At 43.0% G+C, this 16,888-nt stretch overlaps 1 protein-coding gene across 1 annotated transcript in view; it reads right to left on the bottom strand.

The window, feature by feature from the left end:
* Positions 1 to 16,888, bottom strand: part of SVEP1 (sushi, von Willebrand factor type A, EGF and pentraxin domain containing 1) — a 469,484-nt gene that overhangs the window by 392,876 nt on the left and 59,720 nt on the right. The window contains exon 3 of the mRNA XM_073664736.1: positions 16,122 to 16,298. Coding sequence (XP_073520837.1) covers positions 16,122 to 16,298 — 177 coding nt within the window. The remainder of the gene's footprint in view (positions 1 to 16,121; positions 16,299 to 16,888) is intronic.

Below are 16,888 nucleotides of genomic sequence, written 5' to 3' on the forward strand. Positions count from 1 at the left end.
AATTGAAATCCAAACCTTTGTCATCACCTATTTCTGTGATTGCAATTGATAACACTCCCTTGAAATGTATTACTCACAAGATTGCTGCGTTTCCCCTCTCTATCAATGGAGTTCACCAAGAAATTTTGGACTTGGTTGTATTAGATAATTTACCCTCTCCGGTCGTTTTAGGTTTGCCTTGGTTAAAACTGCACAATCCTTTACTGGACTGGTCTACTAATGTGATTAAGTCTTGGAGTCCGAAGTGCTATGATAAATGTTGTAATGGTCACATTGCGGCTGTGGAAAAAGGGTAATTACCGGTACCTATCCAAGATTTTTGGAGGGTTTTTTCGGAGGAGGAGTCGCAAGTTTTACCTCTTCATAGGGATTATGATTGCAACATTGAGTTTGTTCCTGGAGCTACTCTTCCCAAAAGTCGCTTGTTTAATCTGACTATTCTTGAAAGAAAGGCCTTGGAGGAGTACATAGAGACTAGCCTGGCTGCTGGTCACATTATACCTTCTAAGTCGCCTGTGGCAGTTGGGTTTTTCTTGGTTAAAACAAAGGACGGGGGTTTACGTCTATGTCTGGATTTTCGTGAAATTAATAAGATTACCGTACGCAATTCCTACCCATTGCCGTTCATTCCTGACTTATTTAACCAGTTGGTGGGGGCCAAGTGGTTCTCAAAAATTGATCTCCAGGGGGCATACAATTTGTTACGAGTGAAGTAGGGTGATGAATGGAAAACTGCTTTTAACACTCCGGTAGGTCATTTTGAGAATCTGGTGATGCCTTTTGGTATTACCAATGCACCTGCATTTTTTCAGAACCTTATTAATGACATCGTGAGACCTTTGATTGGTAAGAATGTGGTTGTGTATTTGGATGACATTTTGATTTATTCACCAGATTTAGAGTCCCATTGGCAGAGTGTATGTGAAGTTTTGCAGTTATTGAGTGATAATTCACTCTTTGCTAAGCTGGAGAAATGTGAGTTCACTTTGCAAAAAATTAGTTTTTTGGACTACATTGTCTCCAGCAAGGGCTTTGAGATGGACCCGGTGAAGGTTCAGGCTGCGCAGGAATGGCCTAGGCCTATTGGTTTGAAATCTATACAGAGATTTTTGGGTTTTGCCAATTATTACAGGAAGTTCATTAAGAATTTTTCTATAATTGTTAAGCCTCTGACCGATCTCACCAGGAAAGTTGCGAATACGGTCCAGTAGACTACTGAGGCCATTGAAGCGTTTGAGTATCTCAAAGAGAGGTTCAGTTCTGCCACTATCCTTATGCAGCCTGATGAGACCAAGCCTTTTTTGGTTGAAGTCGATGCTTCATCGGTGGGGGTCGGAGCAGTTTTGACTCAGGAGAACAAGGATGGAGTACATCCTTTTTCCTTCTTTTCGAAATTTTTTTCGAAAACCGAACTGAATTATGATGTTGGAAATCGTGAGTTGCTGGCTATTAAACTCGAGTTTGAACATTGGCGTCATTTTTTGGAAGGCGCTCGATTTCCTATTCATGTTTTCACAGATCATAAGAATTTGATCTATCTGGATGCTGCCAAGCGCTTGAATGCCCGTCAAGCTAGGTGGGCACTTTTTTTTTCTCGGTTTCATTTTTCTGTTACCTATATCCCTGGTACTATGAATGTTAAAGCTGATGCTTTATCTCGCAGCTTCTCTCCTACGGTCGGTGCCGAGGAGGAGAAGAGCATATTACAGAAAGGAGTTGTGGTGGCGGCATTGGACTCCGTTTTGGAGAATGGGATTCTGAAAGCTCAAGATGATGCTCCATCTAACATTCCCCATGGGAGGTTGTTTGTGCCTATAGCCTTTTGGAGAGATTTGTTTGTGGAGTGTCATGAGTCTCGGTTGGCAGGTCATCCAGGAATTTCGGAGACTAAGAGACTTATCAGTTGCAGTTTTTGGTGGCCTGGATGGCAGAAGGAAGTCATCAAGTGGGTGCGTCAATGTACTGTGTGTTCTAGGTCAAAGGCTTCACATACTCCTCCTCGGGGTTGCTTTGCCCTCTGGAGGTTCCTAGTGCACATTGAAGGCATCTCACAATGGATTTTATTACTGATCTTCCTGTGTACAAGTGTTTTACTGTCATCTGGGTGGTCGTGGACCGTTTTAGTGTGGCACCCCAGGGGTCTGGTTGCCACAGTAATAGGAATATTACGTCTGAGAGCAAGTGGGAGGTTTCTCTGGTCAGGAGCCCTAAGCATGCAACACCTCCCGCCCAGATCTGGGAGGGGAGGAATCTGCCCTTATAAACTGGGTCTGGGGCGGGATTAGTTCAGTCAGAGTCTGGGAGTCAGAGTCTGGGAGTCAGAGACAGTTCCAGACACAGGGAAAGAAACAGCAGGAGCTCTGTAGGAGCTAGGAGCAGAAGACCAGGGGCTGGAAGCTAAGCAGAGATATAGCTCGCCCTGGCAGAAGAATCTGATAACCGGATACCGGAGTCCGAGGCTGTGGGGACTGATATCCACCCGGCAGCAGAAACCAGCCGGCAGGAGATTCCAGGTCCTCTGGCCATAGAAGCCCGGAGGCTCAGTCACAAGGAAGGGACCAGCACCGCCATCCAGGAGCGGAGGCTAACAGAAGGCCCCAAGTCACCAGCCATACGGGTGAGCACCACACGGTATACTCAGGGACGTGGGCTACTTCTACCCGCTTACAGCAAGGTAGCTAGAAAGAGTGCAGATAGATGGGGAGGCCTACAACTCCACCTGGCCAGGGGAACTCCTGTTTGCTCGCAGACTGACCAGGCCCCTTATGCTAGCCAGTACTCCCGGGAGGGTCTGCCTTCATATCACCAGTAAAGACCCTGAACTGCACTGCAAAGGCTCTGAGTCATTCCTGCTCATCGCTGCACCAGCACTACTAGTGCTGGGACGCCCGCGCACCATCACTCCCATCATCCACATTACCTGCCCTGAGGCCATACTCCTCCCGTGGGGAGTTATCCCATCTTTTGCTGCGCACACCACACCAGCCTCAGCGGACTGCCTCGCAGCGGCAGTACACCCTGACCGCAATCCACGGGTGGCGTAGTCGGACAATTAACCTAAAACCCCCCACAAAATACCGCCATTGGCCTGACCACCCTGAGCCACGGGACTGGGTCACCGCCACGGATACTACAACCCCCAGAAGCCGGGTTCCGGGTGCCCCTCGGCCCAGGGGGCGAGTCACTAGTAAGATGTGTCATTTGGTTCCATTCATTAAGTTACCCTGCGCCAAGACACTCGCTAAGGCGTTTGTTAAGGAGATTGTCAAGTTCCATGGCGTTCCCACAGATATTGTTTCTGATAGAGGACCTCAGTTTGTGGCTCGCTTTTGACATGCTTTTTGTGACAGGTTGGGAGTTCATTTGTCATTTTCGTCTGGTTATCATCCTGAGTCTAATGGACAGACTGAAAGAAAGAACCAGGATGTTGAACAGTTCTTGCGTTGTTTTGTGGAGAACAATCAAGAGGTGTGGTCTGAGTTTCTGCCTCTCGCAGAATTTGCTCTTAACAATCATACATCCTCCTCTGCTGGGTGTTCTCCTTTTTTTTGTTGTACTGGGAGACATCCGTCTTTTGGTTCGTTCTCCAAATTGGGGTCGGCAGTGCCAGAGGAGGAGAATTTTTCCGGTGATTTGGAAAGAATTTGGACTAATGTACATTGCAACCTTCAAGAGGTTAACAAGAAGTCCAAGAAGTATTTTGACAGGAAACGTAAGGAGGTTTTGTTTACTGTGGGTGACATGATTTGGTTGTCTTCAAAGAACCTGCGGTTGAGGATTCCCTCTAAAAAACTGGGTCCTAAGTTTTTGGGTCCATTTAAAGTGCTTCAGGTTGTTAACCCATCTGCTATTAGGTTGGATGTCCCTACTTCCTGGAAGATTAATCCTGTGTTTCATGTTTCCTTGTTGAAAAAGGCTGATGTATCAGATAGGGACGCAACTGTCACAGTTCCTCCTGTGGTGGAAGACAGCGAATATGAAATTTCTCATATCTTGAATTCTAGATGGCATAGAGGAAGATTACAGTATCTTGTCTCCTGGAAGGGTTTCGGTCCCGAAGACAACTCTTGGGTAAGGACGGATGATGTCTCTGCTCCTAGGCTTGTTAAAGCTTTCCACAAGAGGCTTCCGGATAAGCCTGGGCCTGGAGGATCCGGAGGATCCTCATAAAAGAGGGGGTACTGTTAGAACCCTCCTGTTTGTTTTTCCATCTTGTGTTTTGCGGTCATATGACCATCTGCCTTTATATTCCAGCTCCGCCCTTTTGGCTGTGCTGGACTTCAATGTTTGACTGTTTCTCTAGCCAGGTGCTTCAGTGCCTTCCTCTGTCAGTTTGCTTGGTCCTTCTGGGACCTCTAGTACCTTTTTGTCAGTTTGTCTTTTTGTGTTCTGCAACAACTTCTCTGTTTAGGAGATGTCTCATTTTTGTCCCAGTCCTTAGTTCTTTTAGGGACTCCTCCCCTTATGCTATAGGTCTTCGTTCAGACTAGCCTAGGACTAAGGCGAGTCTGTTCGCTAGGAACAGTCAGCCCGCTACATCGTAGGGATTCAGCTTAGTCTTACTGTAGGGACAGCTTTCCCCTATCTTTCCTTAGTACTTGTTGCAGATCATAACAACATGACCTGCATGCATGCTCCCCATGCAAGACTCCATTGATGAATAAAAAGCATGTTCAAGCACATTTAAAGTTTGCTCAAGAACATTTAGACAAGCCTGTGAAATACTGGGAGGATACAGTCTGGTCAGATAACACCAACATTTAACTCTTTGGATGCCATAATTAACACCATGTTTTGAGGCCAAAATGCACTGCATATCACCCTAAAAACACCATACCAACAGTGATGTTTGGTGGTGGGAACATCATGGTGTAGAGCTGTTTGTCAGCATAAAACACTTTCAAAATTCCTATGATTGAAGGAAGGATGAATGGATAAATGTATTGTGACATTCTGCTGCCATCTATCTGGATGATGAAGATGAAATGAGGGTGGACATTTCAGCAAGACAATGATTCCTACCACACAGCCAAGGACACTCTCAATTGGTTTCAGAGAAAGAAAATTTAGCTGCTAGAATGACCCAGCCAATCACTTGACTTGAATCCAATAGAAAATTTATAGAAGGAACTAAAGCTCAGAGTTCATAGAAGGAGCCCACAGAACCTTCAGGATTTGAAGAGAGTGTGTGTGGAAGAATGTGCCAAAATAACTCCTAAGCAATGCATGCTGCCATTTTCTCCATACAGAAGGCATCTTGAAGCTGTCATCACCAACAAAGGCTTTTGTACAAAGTATTAAATAAATTTCAGTAAGCATGTTCACTACTTTTTCACTGTGTCATTTCTCATTACTATGCATAACTTAATTTATGGACATCTATGATTTTATTTTTTACCTGTGTGGAATGGATAAGTAGTTACCCACATCTGGTGAGAATTTCATGTCAATAGCACCTTTAGAAATATATTTACTTAGAAAATTGGTGACATGTTCAATACTTATTTTACTTGCTGTATACACACATTTAATAAGAAAAAGTATACATGGAAGTGCTTCAGTAATATGATCAGTGTTTTTCAGTTAAGATTTTTCCACAATTTGCATTTATCACATCAATGTTTGATTGCTTATACTTTTATCGATGCCTATAATGAAAAAGGTGCAGATATCAAAAAAGTGCAACAGTTCATCTATGTTTTTTCTAAAATCAACCTAGTTTTGGGTAAAAAATTGTAAAACAGCTTATTTAAGCTGTTTGGAGTAGTGTTGAGCCACCCCCGTAGTGTTCAGGTTCGGTTCGGTTCGTCGAACACCGGGATGTTCGAGGAACTGTTCGTCGAACTGTTCGTCGAACACCTTAGAACACCGTCGAACACCGTTAAAACTAATGGCAGGCAAACAAAAACACATAGAAACACATAGAAAACACCTTCAAAGGTGTCCAAAAGCTGACAAACTGCTCAGAAGACGCTCTCTTTAAAAAAGCCGGCCGGCAATTCAGCAGCGGCATACTCCGGTACCCGACAATTTAGACAAGAAGGAATAGAGCATCACACATAGATTAGATAGATAGAAACATGTCAGTCACATATATAAGAAGTACAGTGACAGTGTTGGTTACTGTACTTGTCATTTAGTGTAAAGGATTTATAAAAAAAAATATTAGTGTTTTCATGCACCGTCTCTTTAAAAAAGCCGGCCAGCAATTCAGCAGCGGTACCCGACAATTTATAACAGAAAGAATAGAGCATCACACATAGATTAGATAGATAGAAACATGTCAGTCACATATATAAGAAGTACAGTGACAGTGTTGGTTACTGTACTTGTCATTTAGTGTTAAAATAAAGGATTTATTAAAAAAAAAATTGGCGTGGGGTTCCCCGTAATTTTAGGCTCTAGCGGAGGTTAAGCAGACGGCTGGGGCAGATGTTTGAAGCCTGGGAAGGGGGTAATACCCATGGAGCTTACAAGGCTACTAATATCAGCCCCCAGCTGAATACCTAGCCCTTACTAGCTATTAAAATGGGGGATCCCCCCCAAAAAATGACGTGGGGTCCCCCCTATTTTAATAGCTAGCAAAGGCAAGGCAGACATCTGGGGGCTGATATTAATAGCCCAGGAAGGGTGCCATGAATATTGGCCCCCTCCCAGGCTAGAAACACCAGCCGTCAGCCGCCCCAGAAACGGCGCATCCATAGGATGTGCCAATTCTGGCACTTAGCCTCGCTCTTCCCACTGCCCTGTAGCGGTGGCAGTGGGGTAATAGGGCTGGGGTTGATGTCAGCTTATAATGACAGCTGACATCAAGCCCAGGTTAGTAATGGAGAGGCGTCTATAAGACACCCCCATTACTAACCCCATAGTCAAAGTTAAATAAAAACATAAACACCCAGAATAAAGTCCTTTAATTGAAATAAAGACACAATTCTTTATTGTTCTAAATTAAACCATACTTACCATCACACCCATTCCAGCTGAAGCCAATGTCTTCTGCAATAAAAGAAAAATAATAAAGCAACATCATCCTTACCTTTCGATGGTTCCCAGGACAGCTTCAGCTCTGCTACATCGAGATGACAGGCTGGATCGCAGCAGAACGCTGCCATCCAGCTTGCCATGCCGCAGAGACTGAGAAGCGCAGGCATGCTTGCGCTCCTCAGTGTCTCGCTGTGACGGCATCAAGATGAGCCGAGGTCATGTCCAATGAACTCAGCTCACCTCATGCACGTCACTGACAGCGTGGGAAAATTCTCCTGCACTCAGCGCTTCAGCGTGAGAATTCTCCCACTCTGTCAGTGACTTGCATGAGGTGAGCTGAGATCATTGGACATGAACTCACCTCATGCACGTCACTGACAGCGTGGGAAAATTCTCACGCTGAAGCGCTGAGTGCAGGAGAATTTTCCCACGCTGTCAGTGACGAGCATGAAGTGAGCTGAGTTCATTGAACATGAGCTCACCTCATGCACGTCACTGACAGCGTGGAAGAATTCTCACACTGAAGCGCTGAGTGCACGAGAATTTTCCCACGCTGTCAGTGACGTGCATGAGGTGAGCTGAGTTCATTGGACATGAACTCGGCTCATCTGGATGCAGTCACAGCGAGACACTGAGGAGCGCAAGCACGCCAGCGCTTCTCAGTGTCTGGCCGGACACAACAATATAGGGAAGGCCTTTTTTTCTTAATTATTTCATGAATTTCATGAAATAATTAAAAAAAAAATACGTGGGGCTTCGCCCTATTTTTGTGTCCAGCCTGGTACAACTAGGCAGCTGGGGGCTGGAATCTGCAGCGCAGGGAGGTTCAAGCTTTCTGGGGCCCCCCTGCTGCAAATTGCAGCCCGCAGCCACCCCGGAAAATGGCGCGTTCATAGAAGCGCCATCTTCTAGCGCTGTACCCAACTCATCCAGGGCCCTGGTGCGGTGGCTCACTGGGTAATAAAGGGGTTAGGGCCAGCTTGGTATTATCAGCTGGCCCTAAGCCTGAAATTCATGGGGTCATGCCAATATTAGACATGACCGCCATGAATTTCTAGTAAAGTATTTAAAAAAAAACACAACACCCAGAATAAAGTCCTTTAAATTGAAATAAACACACAATTCTTTATTGTTCTAAATTAAACCATACTTACCATCACGCCCATTCCAGCTGAAGCCAACGATCTCCTGCAATAAAAGAAAAATAATAAAGCAACATCATCCTTACCTTTCCATGGTTCCCACGACAGCTTCAGCTCTGCTACATCGAAATGACAGGCTGGATCGCAGCAGAACGCTGCCATCCAGCTTGCCATGCCGCAGAGACTGGCTAGGTATTCAGCTGGGGGCTGATATTAGTAGCCTGGGAAGCTCCGTGGGTATTACCCCTTCCCAGGCTTCAAACATCTGCCCCAGCCGTCTGCTTAACCTCCGCTAGAGCCTAAAATTACGGGGAACCCCACGTCAATTTTTTTTAAAATAAATCCTTTATTTTAACACTAAATGACAAGTACAGTAATCGACACTGTCACTGTACTTCATATATATGTGACTGACATGTTTCTATCTATCTAATCTATGTGTGATACTCTATTCTTTCGGTTCTAAATTGTCGGGTACCGGTATATGCCGCTGATGAATTGCCGGCTTTTCATGTTTCACTGTGAGCACTGTTCCCATCGATTTGTGCAATCACTGTAATGCCACAACCACCATGGACACGCTTTTGGTGCACGAACAGTTATTGAACATAACCTCGAACAGCCGAATTTTTTTGCAAATCGTTCGGGTTCGTCGAACAACTCGAACACCGCCCAAAACAGCTCGAATTTGAGATTGGCGAACAGTTCTAGTCGAACACCGCTTATCTCTAGTTTGGAGCTCCATGACCCCTTCATTTTAGGCATTCGTAGTGATGAAGCTGTTGGGCATCAAAAATCAGATACTGATAACATATATTATCCATATCCATAATGGGTGACTTCAACATCCCCATTGACACTTCCCACTCGTCTGTCTCTAAGCTCCTATCCCTCACTTCCTCCTTCGGCCTTGCTCAATGATCTTCGGCAGCTACTCATAAAGATGGCCACACACTGGACCTCATCTTCACCCGCCTCTGTTCCCTATCTAACCTCTCTAACTCACCCCTCACTCTCTCTGACCATAACCTCCTCATATTCTCTACCCTCTCCTCTCCAGGTGCACAATCCCCACCCCACAAACTTATACACGCTCGCAGAAAACTCAAACACCTTGACCTACACTCACTCTCTGAATCCCTCCTCCCTCTTACAGACATAAATTCCTTACACAATGTAGATGCTGCTGCCGCTTCATATAACACCACAATAGCTGCAGCTCTCGACTCGATCGCCCCTCTCACACATACCAAATCTCGCACAATCAACAGGCAACCCTGGCACACCAGACTTACTAAAGAACTACGACGGACCTCCAGGGTTGCGGAGCGGAGATGGAAAAGGTCTCACTCCATCGAGCACTTCATCGCATTCAAACAATCCCTCACTATTTTCAAGTCCGCACTCACTACAGCAAAACAAACCTACTTCTCATCTCTCATATCCTCCATGTCTCACAACCCTAAACAGCTATTTAACACTTTCAATTCTCTCCTTCGACCCCCCAGCACCTCCTCCCTCTTCTCTCATCTCAGCCGAAGACTTTGCCTCATTCTTTAAGCAGAAGATTGACACCATCAGACAAAGCATTTGCCTAAAGTCCGCACAACCCCTCCTCATATATACTCAACCTTCCTCCTCCAAATCCCCACTTTTCCACAATTACAGAAGGTCAAGTCTCCTCTTTACTCTCCAAATCACACCTCACCACCTGCGAACTTGACCCAATCCCATCCCACCTCATCCCTAACCTTACCATAGTCTTCATCCCAACCCTAACCCACCTATTCAACCTGTCACTAACAACCGGTGTCTTCCCCTCATGTTTCAAACATGCCGCAATCACACCCATCCTCAAAAAGCCCTCCCTTGACCCATCCTCTCTGACTAGCTAGCACCTCATATCACTTCTCCCCTTTGCCTCAAAACTACTAGAACAACATGTCCACCTTGAAATGTCCTCCCACCTCTCCTCCTGTTTCCTCTTCGACCGCCTGCAATCTGGCTTCCGACCGCATCACTTGACTGAACCTGCCCTGACCAAAGTCACCAACGACCTACTAAACGCCAAATCCAAGCGACACTACTCCATACTCCTCCTTCTGCACCTGTCATCTGCCTTCGACACAGTGGACCATTCGCTCTTACTACAGATTCTCTCATCTCTTGGCATCACTGACTTGGCTCTATCTTGGCTCTCCTCATACTTAACAGACAGGACATTCAGCGTCTCCCACTCACGCACCACCTCCTCATCTCGCCCCCTATCTGTTGGTGTCCCCCAAGGTTCAGTTCTAGGACCTCTGCTCTTCTCCATCTACACCTTTGGCCTGGGACAGCTCATAGAGTCTCACGGCTTTCAGTATCACCTCTATGCTGATGACACACAGATCTACCTCTCTGGACCCGATACCTCCTCCCTATTAACCAAAATCCCACAATGTCTGTCCGCCATCTCATCCTTCTTCTCTGCCAGATTTCTAAAACTCAACATGGATAAAACAGAGTTCATCATCTTTCCACCCTCTCATTCATATCCCCCATCTGACCTATCCATCAACGTCAATGGCTGTTCACTCTCCCCAGTCCCACAAGCTTGCTGCCTTGGGGTAACCCTGGACTCTGATCTCTCCTTCAAACCACATATCCAAGCCCTTTCCACTTCCTGCCGACTCCAACTCAAAAATATCTTGGGGATCCGTGCATTCCTCAGCAAAGACTCTGCAAAAACACTAGTGCATGCCCTCATCATCTCCCGCCTCGACTACTGCAACCTCCTGCTCTGTGGCCTCCCTTCCAACACTCTTGCACCCCTCCAATCTATCCTAAACTCTGCTGCTTGACTAATCCACCTATCCCCCCGCTATTCCCCGGCCTCCCCCCTCTGTCAATCCCTTCACTGGCTCCCCATTGCTCAGACACTCCAGTTCAAAACCCTAACCATGGCATACAAAGCCATTCACAACCTGTCTCCTCCATACATCTGTGACCTAGTCTCCCGGTACTTACCTGCACGCAACCTCCGATCCTCACAAGATCTCCTTCTCTACTCCCCTCTTATCTCCTCTTCCCACAATCGCATACAAGATTTCTCCCGTGCATCCCCCCTACTCTGGAACTCCATACCCCAACACATCTGACTCTCGCCTACCATGGAAGCCTTCAAAAGAAACCTAAAGACCTACCTCTTCCGACAAGCCTACAACCTGCAGTAACCACCGCTCCACCACATTACTGCATGACCTCCTCTACCCCACCTACTGTATCCTCACCCATCCCTTGTAGAATGTGAGCCTTCACGGGCAGGGTCCTCGCTCCTCCTGTACCAGTTGCTGACTCGCTTTGTTAAGATTATGTAAATGTTTTTGCTATGTATATCCTTATCACATGTACAGTGCCATGGAATAAATGGTGCTATAATAATAAATAATAATAATAATAATAACATCCTTCAAAAGTTGACTATGGCACTAATAAGTTGTATTATCTTGAATTCAATTTACTGTTATAGATACAGAGGCCTGTAAAAATTTGGGCACTCCTGGTCAAAATGACTGTCATTTTGATTGTGAAAGGCTAAGCAAGTTGAGTATGAAATGATTTATAAAAGGTCTAACGTTAAAGATGACACATTTCCTTTCTATTTTAGGCAAATATATATATTTATATATTTTATCTTTTACATTTTAAAAATTCCAAAAAGGTAAATGGGCCTATGCAGAAGTTTGGGCACCCTGCATGGTTAGTACCTAGTAGCAACCCCGTTTGAAAGTATCAGAGCATGTTAACGCTTTTTGTAGCCAGCCAAGAGTCTTTCAATTCTTGTTTGAGGGATTTTCATCCATTCCTCCTTGGAAAATTCTTCCAGTTCTGTGAGATTCCTGGGTCATCTTGCATGCATTGCTATTTTGAGGTCTAGCCACAGATTTTCAATGATGTTCTGATCAGGGAACTGTGAGGGCCATTATAAAACCTTCAGCTTACGAATTTTGTGGTAGTCTATTGTGGATTCTGATACATGTTTATAATCATTATCCATTTGTAGAAGCCATCTTCTTTTCAACTTCAGTTTTTTTACAGATGGTGTTATGTTTGCATCAAGTATTTGTTGAAACCTCATTGAACCCATTCTTCCCTTTACCCGTGAAATGTTCCCCATGCCATTGTCTGCAACACAAACCCAAGGTATGATTAATCCACCCCCATGCTTAATGGTTGTCGAGATGTTCTTTTCCTGAAATTCTGTGCTCTTTTTTCGCCACACATATCTTTGATCATTGTGGCCAAAGAGTTCTATTTTAACCTCATCGGTTCACAGGACTTATTTCCAAAATGCATCAGGCTTGTTTAGATGTTCTTTTGCATACTTCTGACTCTGAATTTTATGGTGAGGATGCAGGAGAGGATTTCTTCTGATGACTCTTCCGTGAAAGCCATATTTGTGCAGGTGTCTCTGAACAGTAGAAAAATGAACCACACATCCAGAGTCTGCTAAATCTTTCTAAAGGTCTTTTGCAGTCAAGCGGAAGTTTTTATTGCCTCTGTAGCAATCCTATGAGCAGCTCTCACTGAAATTTTGCTTGGTCTTCCAGACCTTATCTTCGCCTCCACTATTCCTGTTAACTGACATTTCTTAACTGCATTTCAAACTGAGGAAAAGGCAACTTGAAACACTTTGCTATTCTTCTCCTGCTTTGTGGGCTTCCACCATTTTTATTTTCAAAGTGCTAGGCAGCTGCTTAGAAGAACCCATTGCTGCTGTTTTTTGGCGCAGGGTTAGAGGAGGTTGGGTTTTTATAAAGCTGGGAAATTTGCTTTACTTGGCCTTTCATAACGATGATCGTGAACAAGCCATAACCCTAAAAGTTTAATTAAGGTCTGAAACCTTGGTGAAAGTTATCTGAGCACATAAATTCTCCAAGGGTGTCAAAACTTTTGCATCAGCCCATTTTCTTTTTGGAATTTTTATACACATGGTCAAAATTGCTGGTACCCCTTTTTTAAGGAAAGAAAAACTCACAATGGTCACAGAAATAACTGAAATCTGACAAAAGTAATAATAAATTAAAACGCTTTGAAAATGAACAAATGAATGTCAGACATTGCTTTTCAACCCTGCTTCCACAGAATTTTAAAAATAATTAAACTCATGAAATAGGCCTGGACAGAAATGATGGTACTCTTAACTTAATATTTTGTTGAACAACCTTTTGAGGCAATCACTGCAATCAAACGTCTCCTGTAACTGTCAATGAGACTTCTGCACCTCTCGACAGGTATTTTGGCCCACTCCTCATGAGCAAACTGCTCCAGTTGTCTCGTGTTTGAAGGTTGCCTTTTCCAGACGCCATGTTTCAGCTCTTTCCAAAGATGCTCAATAGGATTTAGGTCAGGGCTCATAGAAGGCCACTTCAGAGTAGTCCAATGTTTTCCTCTTAGCCATTCTTGGGTATTTTAGCTGTGTGTTTTGGGTCATTACCCTGTTGCAAGACCCATGACCTGTGACTGAGACCAAGCTTTCTGACACTGGGCAACACATTTCTCTCTAGAATCCCTTGATAGTCTTGAGATTTCATTGTACCCTGCACAGATTCAAGACACCCTGTGCCAGATGCAGCAAAGCAGCCCCAGAACATACCAGAGCCTCATCCATGTTTCACAGTAGAGACAGTGTTCTTTTCTTGATATGCTTCATTTTTCTGTCTGTGATCATAGAGCTGTTGTGCCTTGCCAAAAACTTCCATTTTTGTCTCATCTCTCCATAGGACATTCTCCCAGAAGCTTTGTGGTTTGTCAACATGTAGTTTGGCAGATTCCAGTCTGGCTTTTTTATGATTTTTTTTCAACAATGGTGTTCAAATTGGTCATCTCCCATGAAGTCCACTTTGGATCAAACAACGACGGATGGTGCGATCTGACATTGATGTTTCTTGAGCTTGAAGTTCACATTTAATCTCTTTAGAAGTTATCCTGGGCTGTTTTGTTACCATTCGTATTATCCGTTTCTTTGATTTGTCATCAATTTTCCTCCTGCGGCCAAGACCATGGAGGTTGGTTACAGTCCCATGGATCTTAAATTTCTGAATAATATGTGCACAGGATGATAAGTCACAGGAACATCAAGCTGCTTGGAGATGGTCTTATAACCTTTACCTTTAACATGCTTGTCTATAATTTTCTTTCTAATCTCCTGAGACAATTCTTTACTTTGCTTCCTCTGGTCCATGTTGAGTGTGGTACACAACATGTCACCAAACAGCACAGTGAGTATCTGTAGCCCATATATACAGGCCACTGACTGATTACAAGATTGTAAACACCTGTAATGCTAATTATTGGACAAAACTTGATTTAACATGTCCCTTTTGTCACATTATTTTCAGGGGTACCATCATTTCTGTCCAGGCCTATTTCATGAGTTTATTTATTTTTTTTAATTCTGTGGATGCAGGGTTGAAAAGCAATGTCTGACTTTCATTTGTTAATTTTCACAGATTTTTAATTTATTGTTACTTTTGTCAGATTCAAGTTATTTCTGTGACCATTGTGGGTTTTTCTTTCATTAAATGAGGAGTACCAACAATTTTGACCATGTGTGTAAAATGAAAAAAAAAATACAGTTTGCCTAGTATACAAAGGAAATGTGTCATCTTTAAGTTTAGGCTTTTTAGAGATCATTTCATCTTCAACTTGCTTGACTGTTCACAATAATAGTAATTTTGACCAGGGGTGCCCAAATGTGCCACTGTACATGTTAACAAAATACTTAAATACACCACCATTTCGGTCTTCCTGGACCTTGTTCATGGTGGTATTTTGTCTACAAGACGAAGGCAAAAAAGACAACTTGGTGTACCAAGTGCCAAGGAATGTGTGCAAGAGAGAATATCCATATGCTATAAATGTTACACTATTTCAAAATATACATATTGTAAAAAAAAAACTTCTAGAATTAGTCTTAACTAAAACTCTATCTATCTATCTATCTATCTATATATAAATAAGTATACATATATATAAAGCTATATATAACTATATCTATATTTTCTTGACTTGGGTTCTGAGCATAGTTCAAACCCTATTTTTAGACAGTTTTCATATTATGCACCCATTAACAAAAGTTAAAATGGTTGGAATCACTCAAGAGATATTCTTGTTTTTAAAATAAAATCATTTTATAGTTAATTAAATTGATGAGAAATACAATTAAGAGATTGTTCAAATGGCAAATGATTTCCAATGTCTGATTTTTAATGGAATATCTTACCTACATAGACAGACAGCTCAAAGACTTTATGATGACAGCACTAGTCTACACAACTTCTTGCATTTAAAAAACATGAGTGTACAAAGATCCTTGGGAAACGTTTACGAGTTTGTAACTACATACAGGGGTTCTTCATCAAAATTAGGTGAAATTAGTGAAAAGTGCTTGAAAACAATGCAACATATATCCAGTATGGTTTCTGTTCACCCCATGTCACAAAAGGGAAAAGAGCTAATTACTCTAAAAAGCAAAATTAGTACCTCTATAACTAAAAATGGTACTCTCATGAAATACAAGCACTGTACTGTTTCAGTTAAACTCCCAACCTGCCATGGTCATCGGTGTAGGTTGAAGACAGTGACAGGTAGGTAATTTGACTGGGGTGGTTCCAAAAATGCTTGAGGTTCACTTTCGTAAGATTCAAGGCTTTTGCCTTTTAAGATCCAATATGGATGTATATACAAACCTATACCTACTATATAAAAACCTATACGGCATATATCCCTACATGAGAACACATGATCCCATGAATTGATTAGCTCTCTCCATTTGCACATTGAATAGTGATAGTCCCAAAATCTGGTTCTAATGAATTTCCTTATTGATCTTGTGTCATCTCACATTATATTGCAGTTCTGTGCTCAAATATCAGATTTCCTGGGTCAGCAAGAAAACTGTCTGCATATGGAACCTCAGTCAATAGGCAAATAATTAACCATTGTCCTTACCTGTACACTCATACTGCAGCCCTTGGCCGTAATATCCTTTCTCACAGATGCATTCATATTGGCCGGTGTGAGTTCCGCACTTACAGCTCGCCATGACGTCACAGCAGTCTTTCCCGCCATCACACAGATAGGAGCAATGTGAAATGTCCTCCTGAATGTAACTCCCAGAAGGCAGATCTATAAATATGGAAATTAAAATGAAGCAACATTACCTATGTGTTGCCTTCTAGCTCGGTGTGAGTAGATACTGCAATGATTAATTAGCAAACATTACATTGTTGTTCTCTATTGACCAAGGTTATAAGGGAAATAACTATTGATAAAATGTCTATTTAAATTACTACTAGAAAGAAAACAAAAGATTTTTCCCTGGGACACAATCAAATTTCTACTAAAAGTGTCATGTACATCTTCGCTCTATCTGTTCACTCTTCAACCTTTGACACATGCCATAATAAAAAGGAAAAAAAAAAGGTTTTGGTACCGTGTTAGCCAGTTGAAAAAAATGTGATTGTTCTGAGAGGCAGAAACAAAATAATAATCTTGAAGTTATAATACCTTTTAATGGCTAACAAAAATAAAATGAGTGATGTTACAAAGCAAGCTCTTAAGACTTCTTAGGTCTCATCATATCATGTCTGATGAAAACACCTAAGTAGTCTCGAAAGCTTGCTTTCTAACATCATTATCATAACTACAAGATTATTATTTTGTCTCTCCCACTGAGAACAATCAACCATAACAGAAATAAAAACATCCTTAGGCTA

Source organism: Phyllobates terribilis, unplaced genomic scaffold, assembly GCF_046119375.1.
Source record: "Phyllobates terribilis strain yellow unplaced genomic scaffold, ASM4611937v1 Scaffold_1__5_contigs__length_1240528914, whole genome shotgun sequence".
Lineage (NCBI taxonomy): Eukaryota > Metazoa > Chordata > Amphibia > Anura > Dendrobatidae > Phyllobates > Phyllobates terribilis.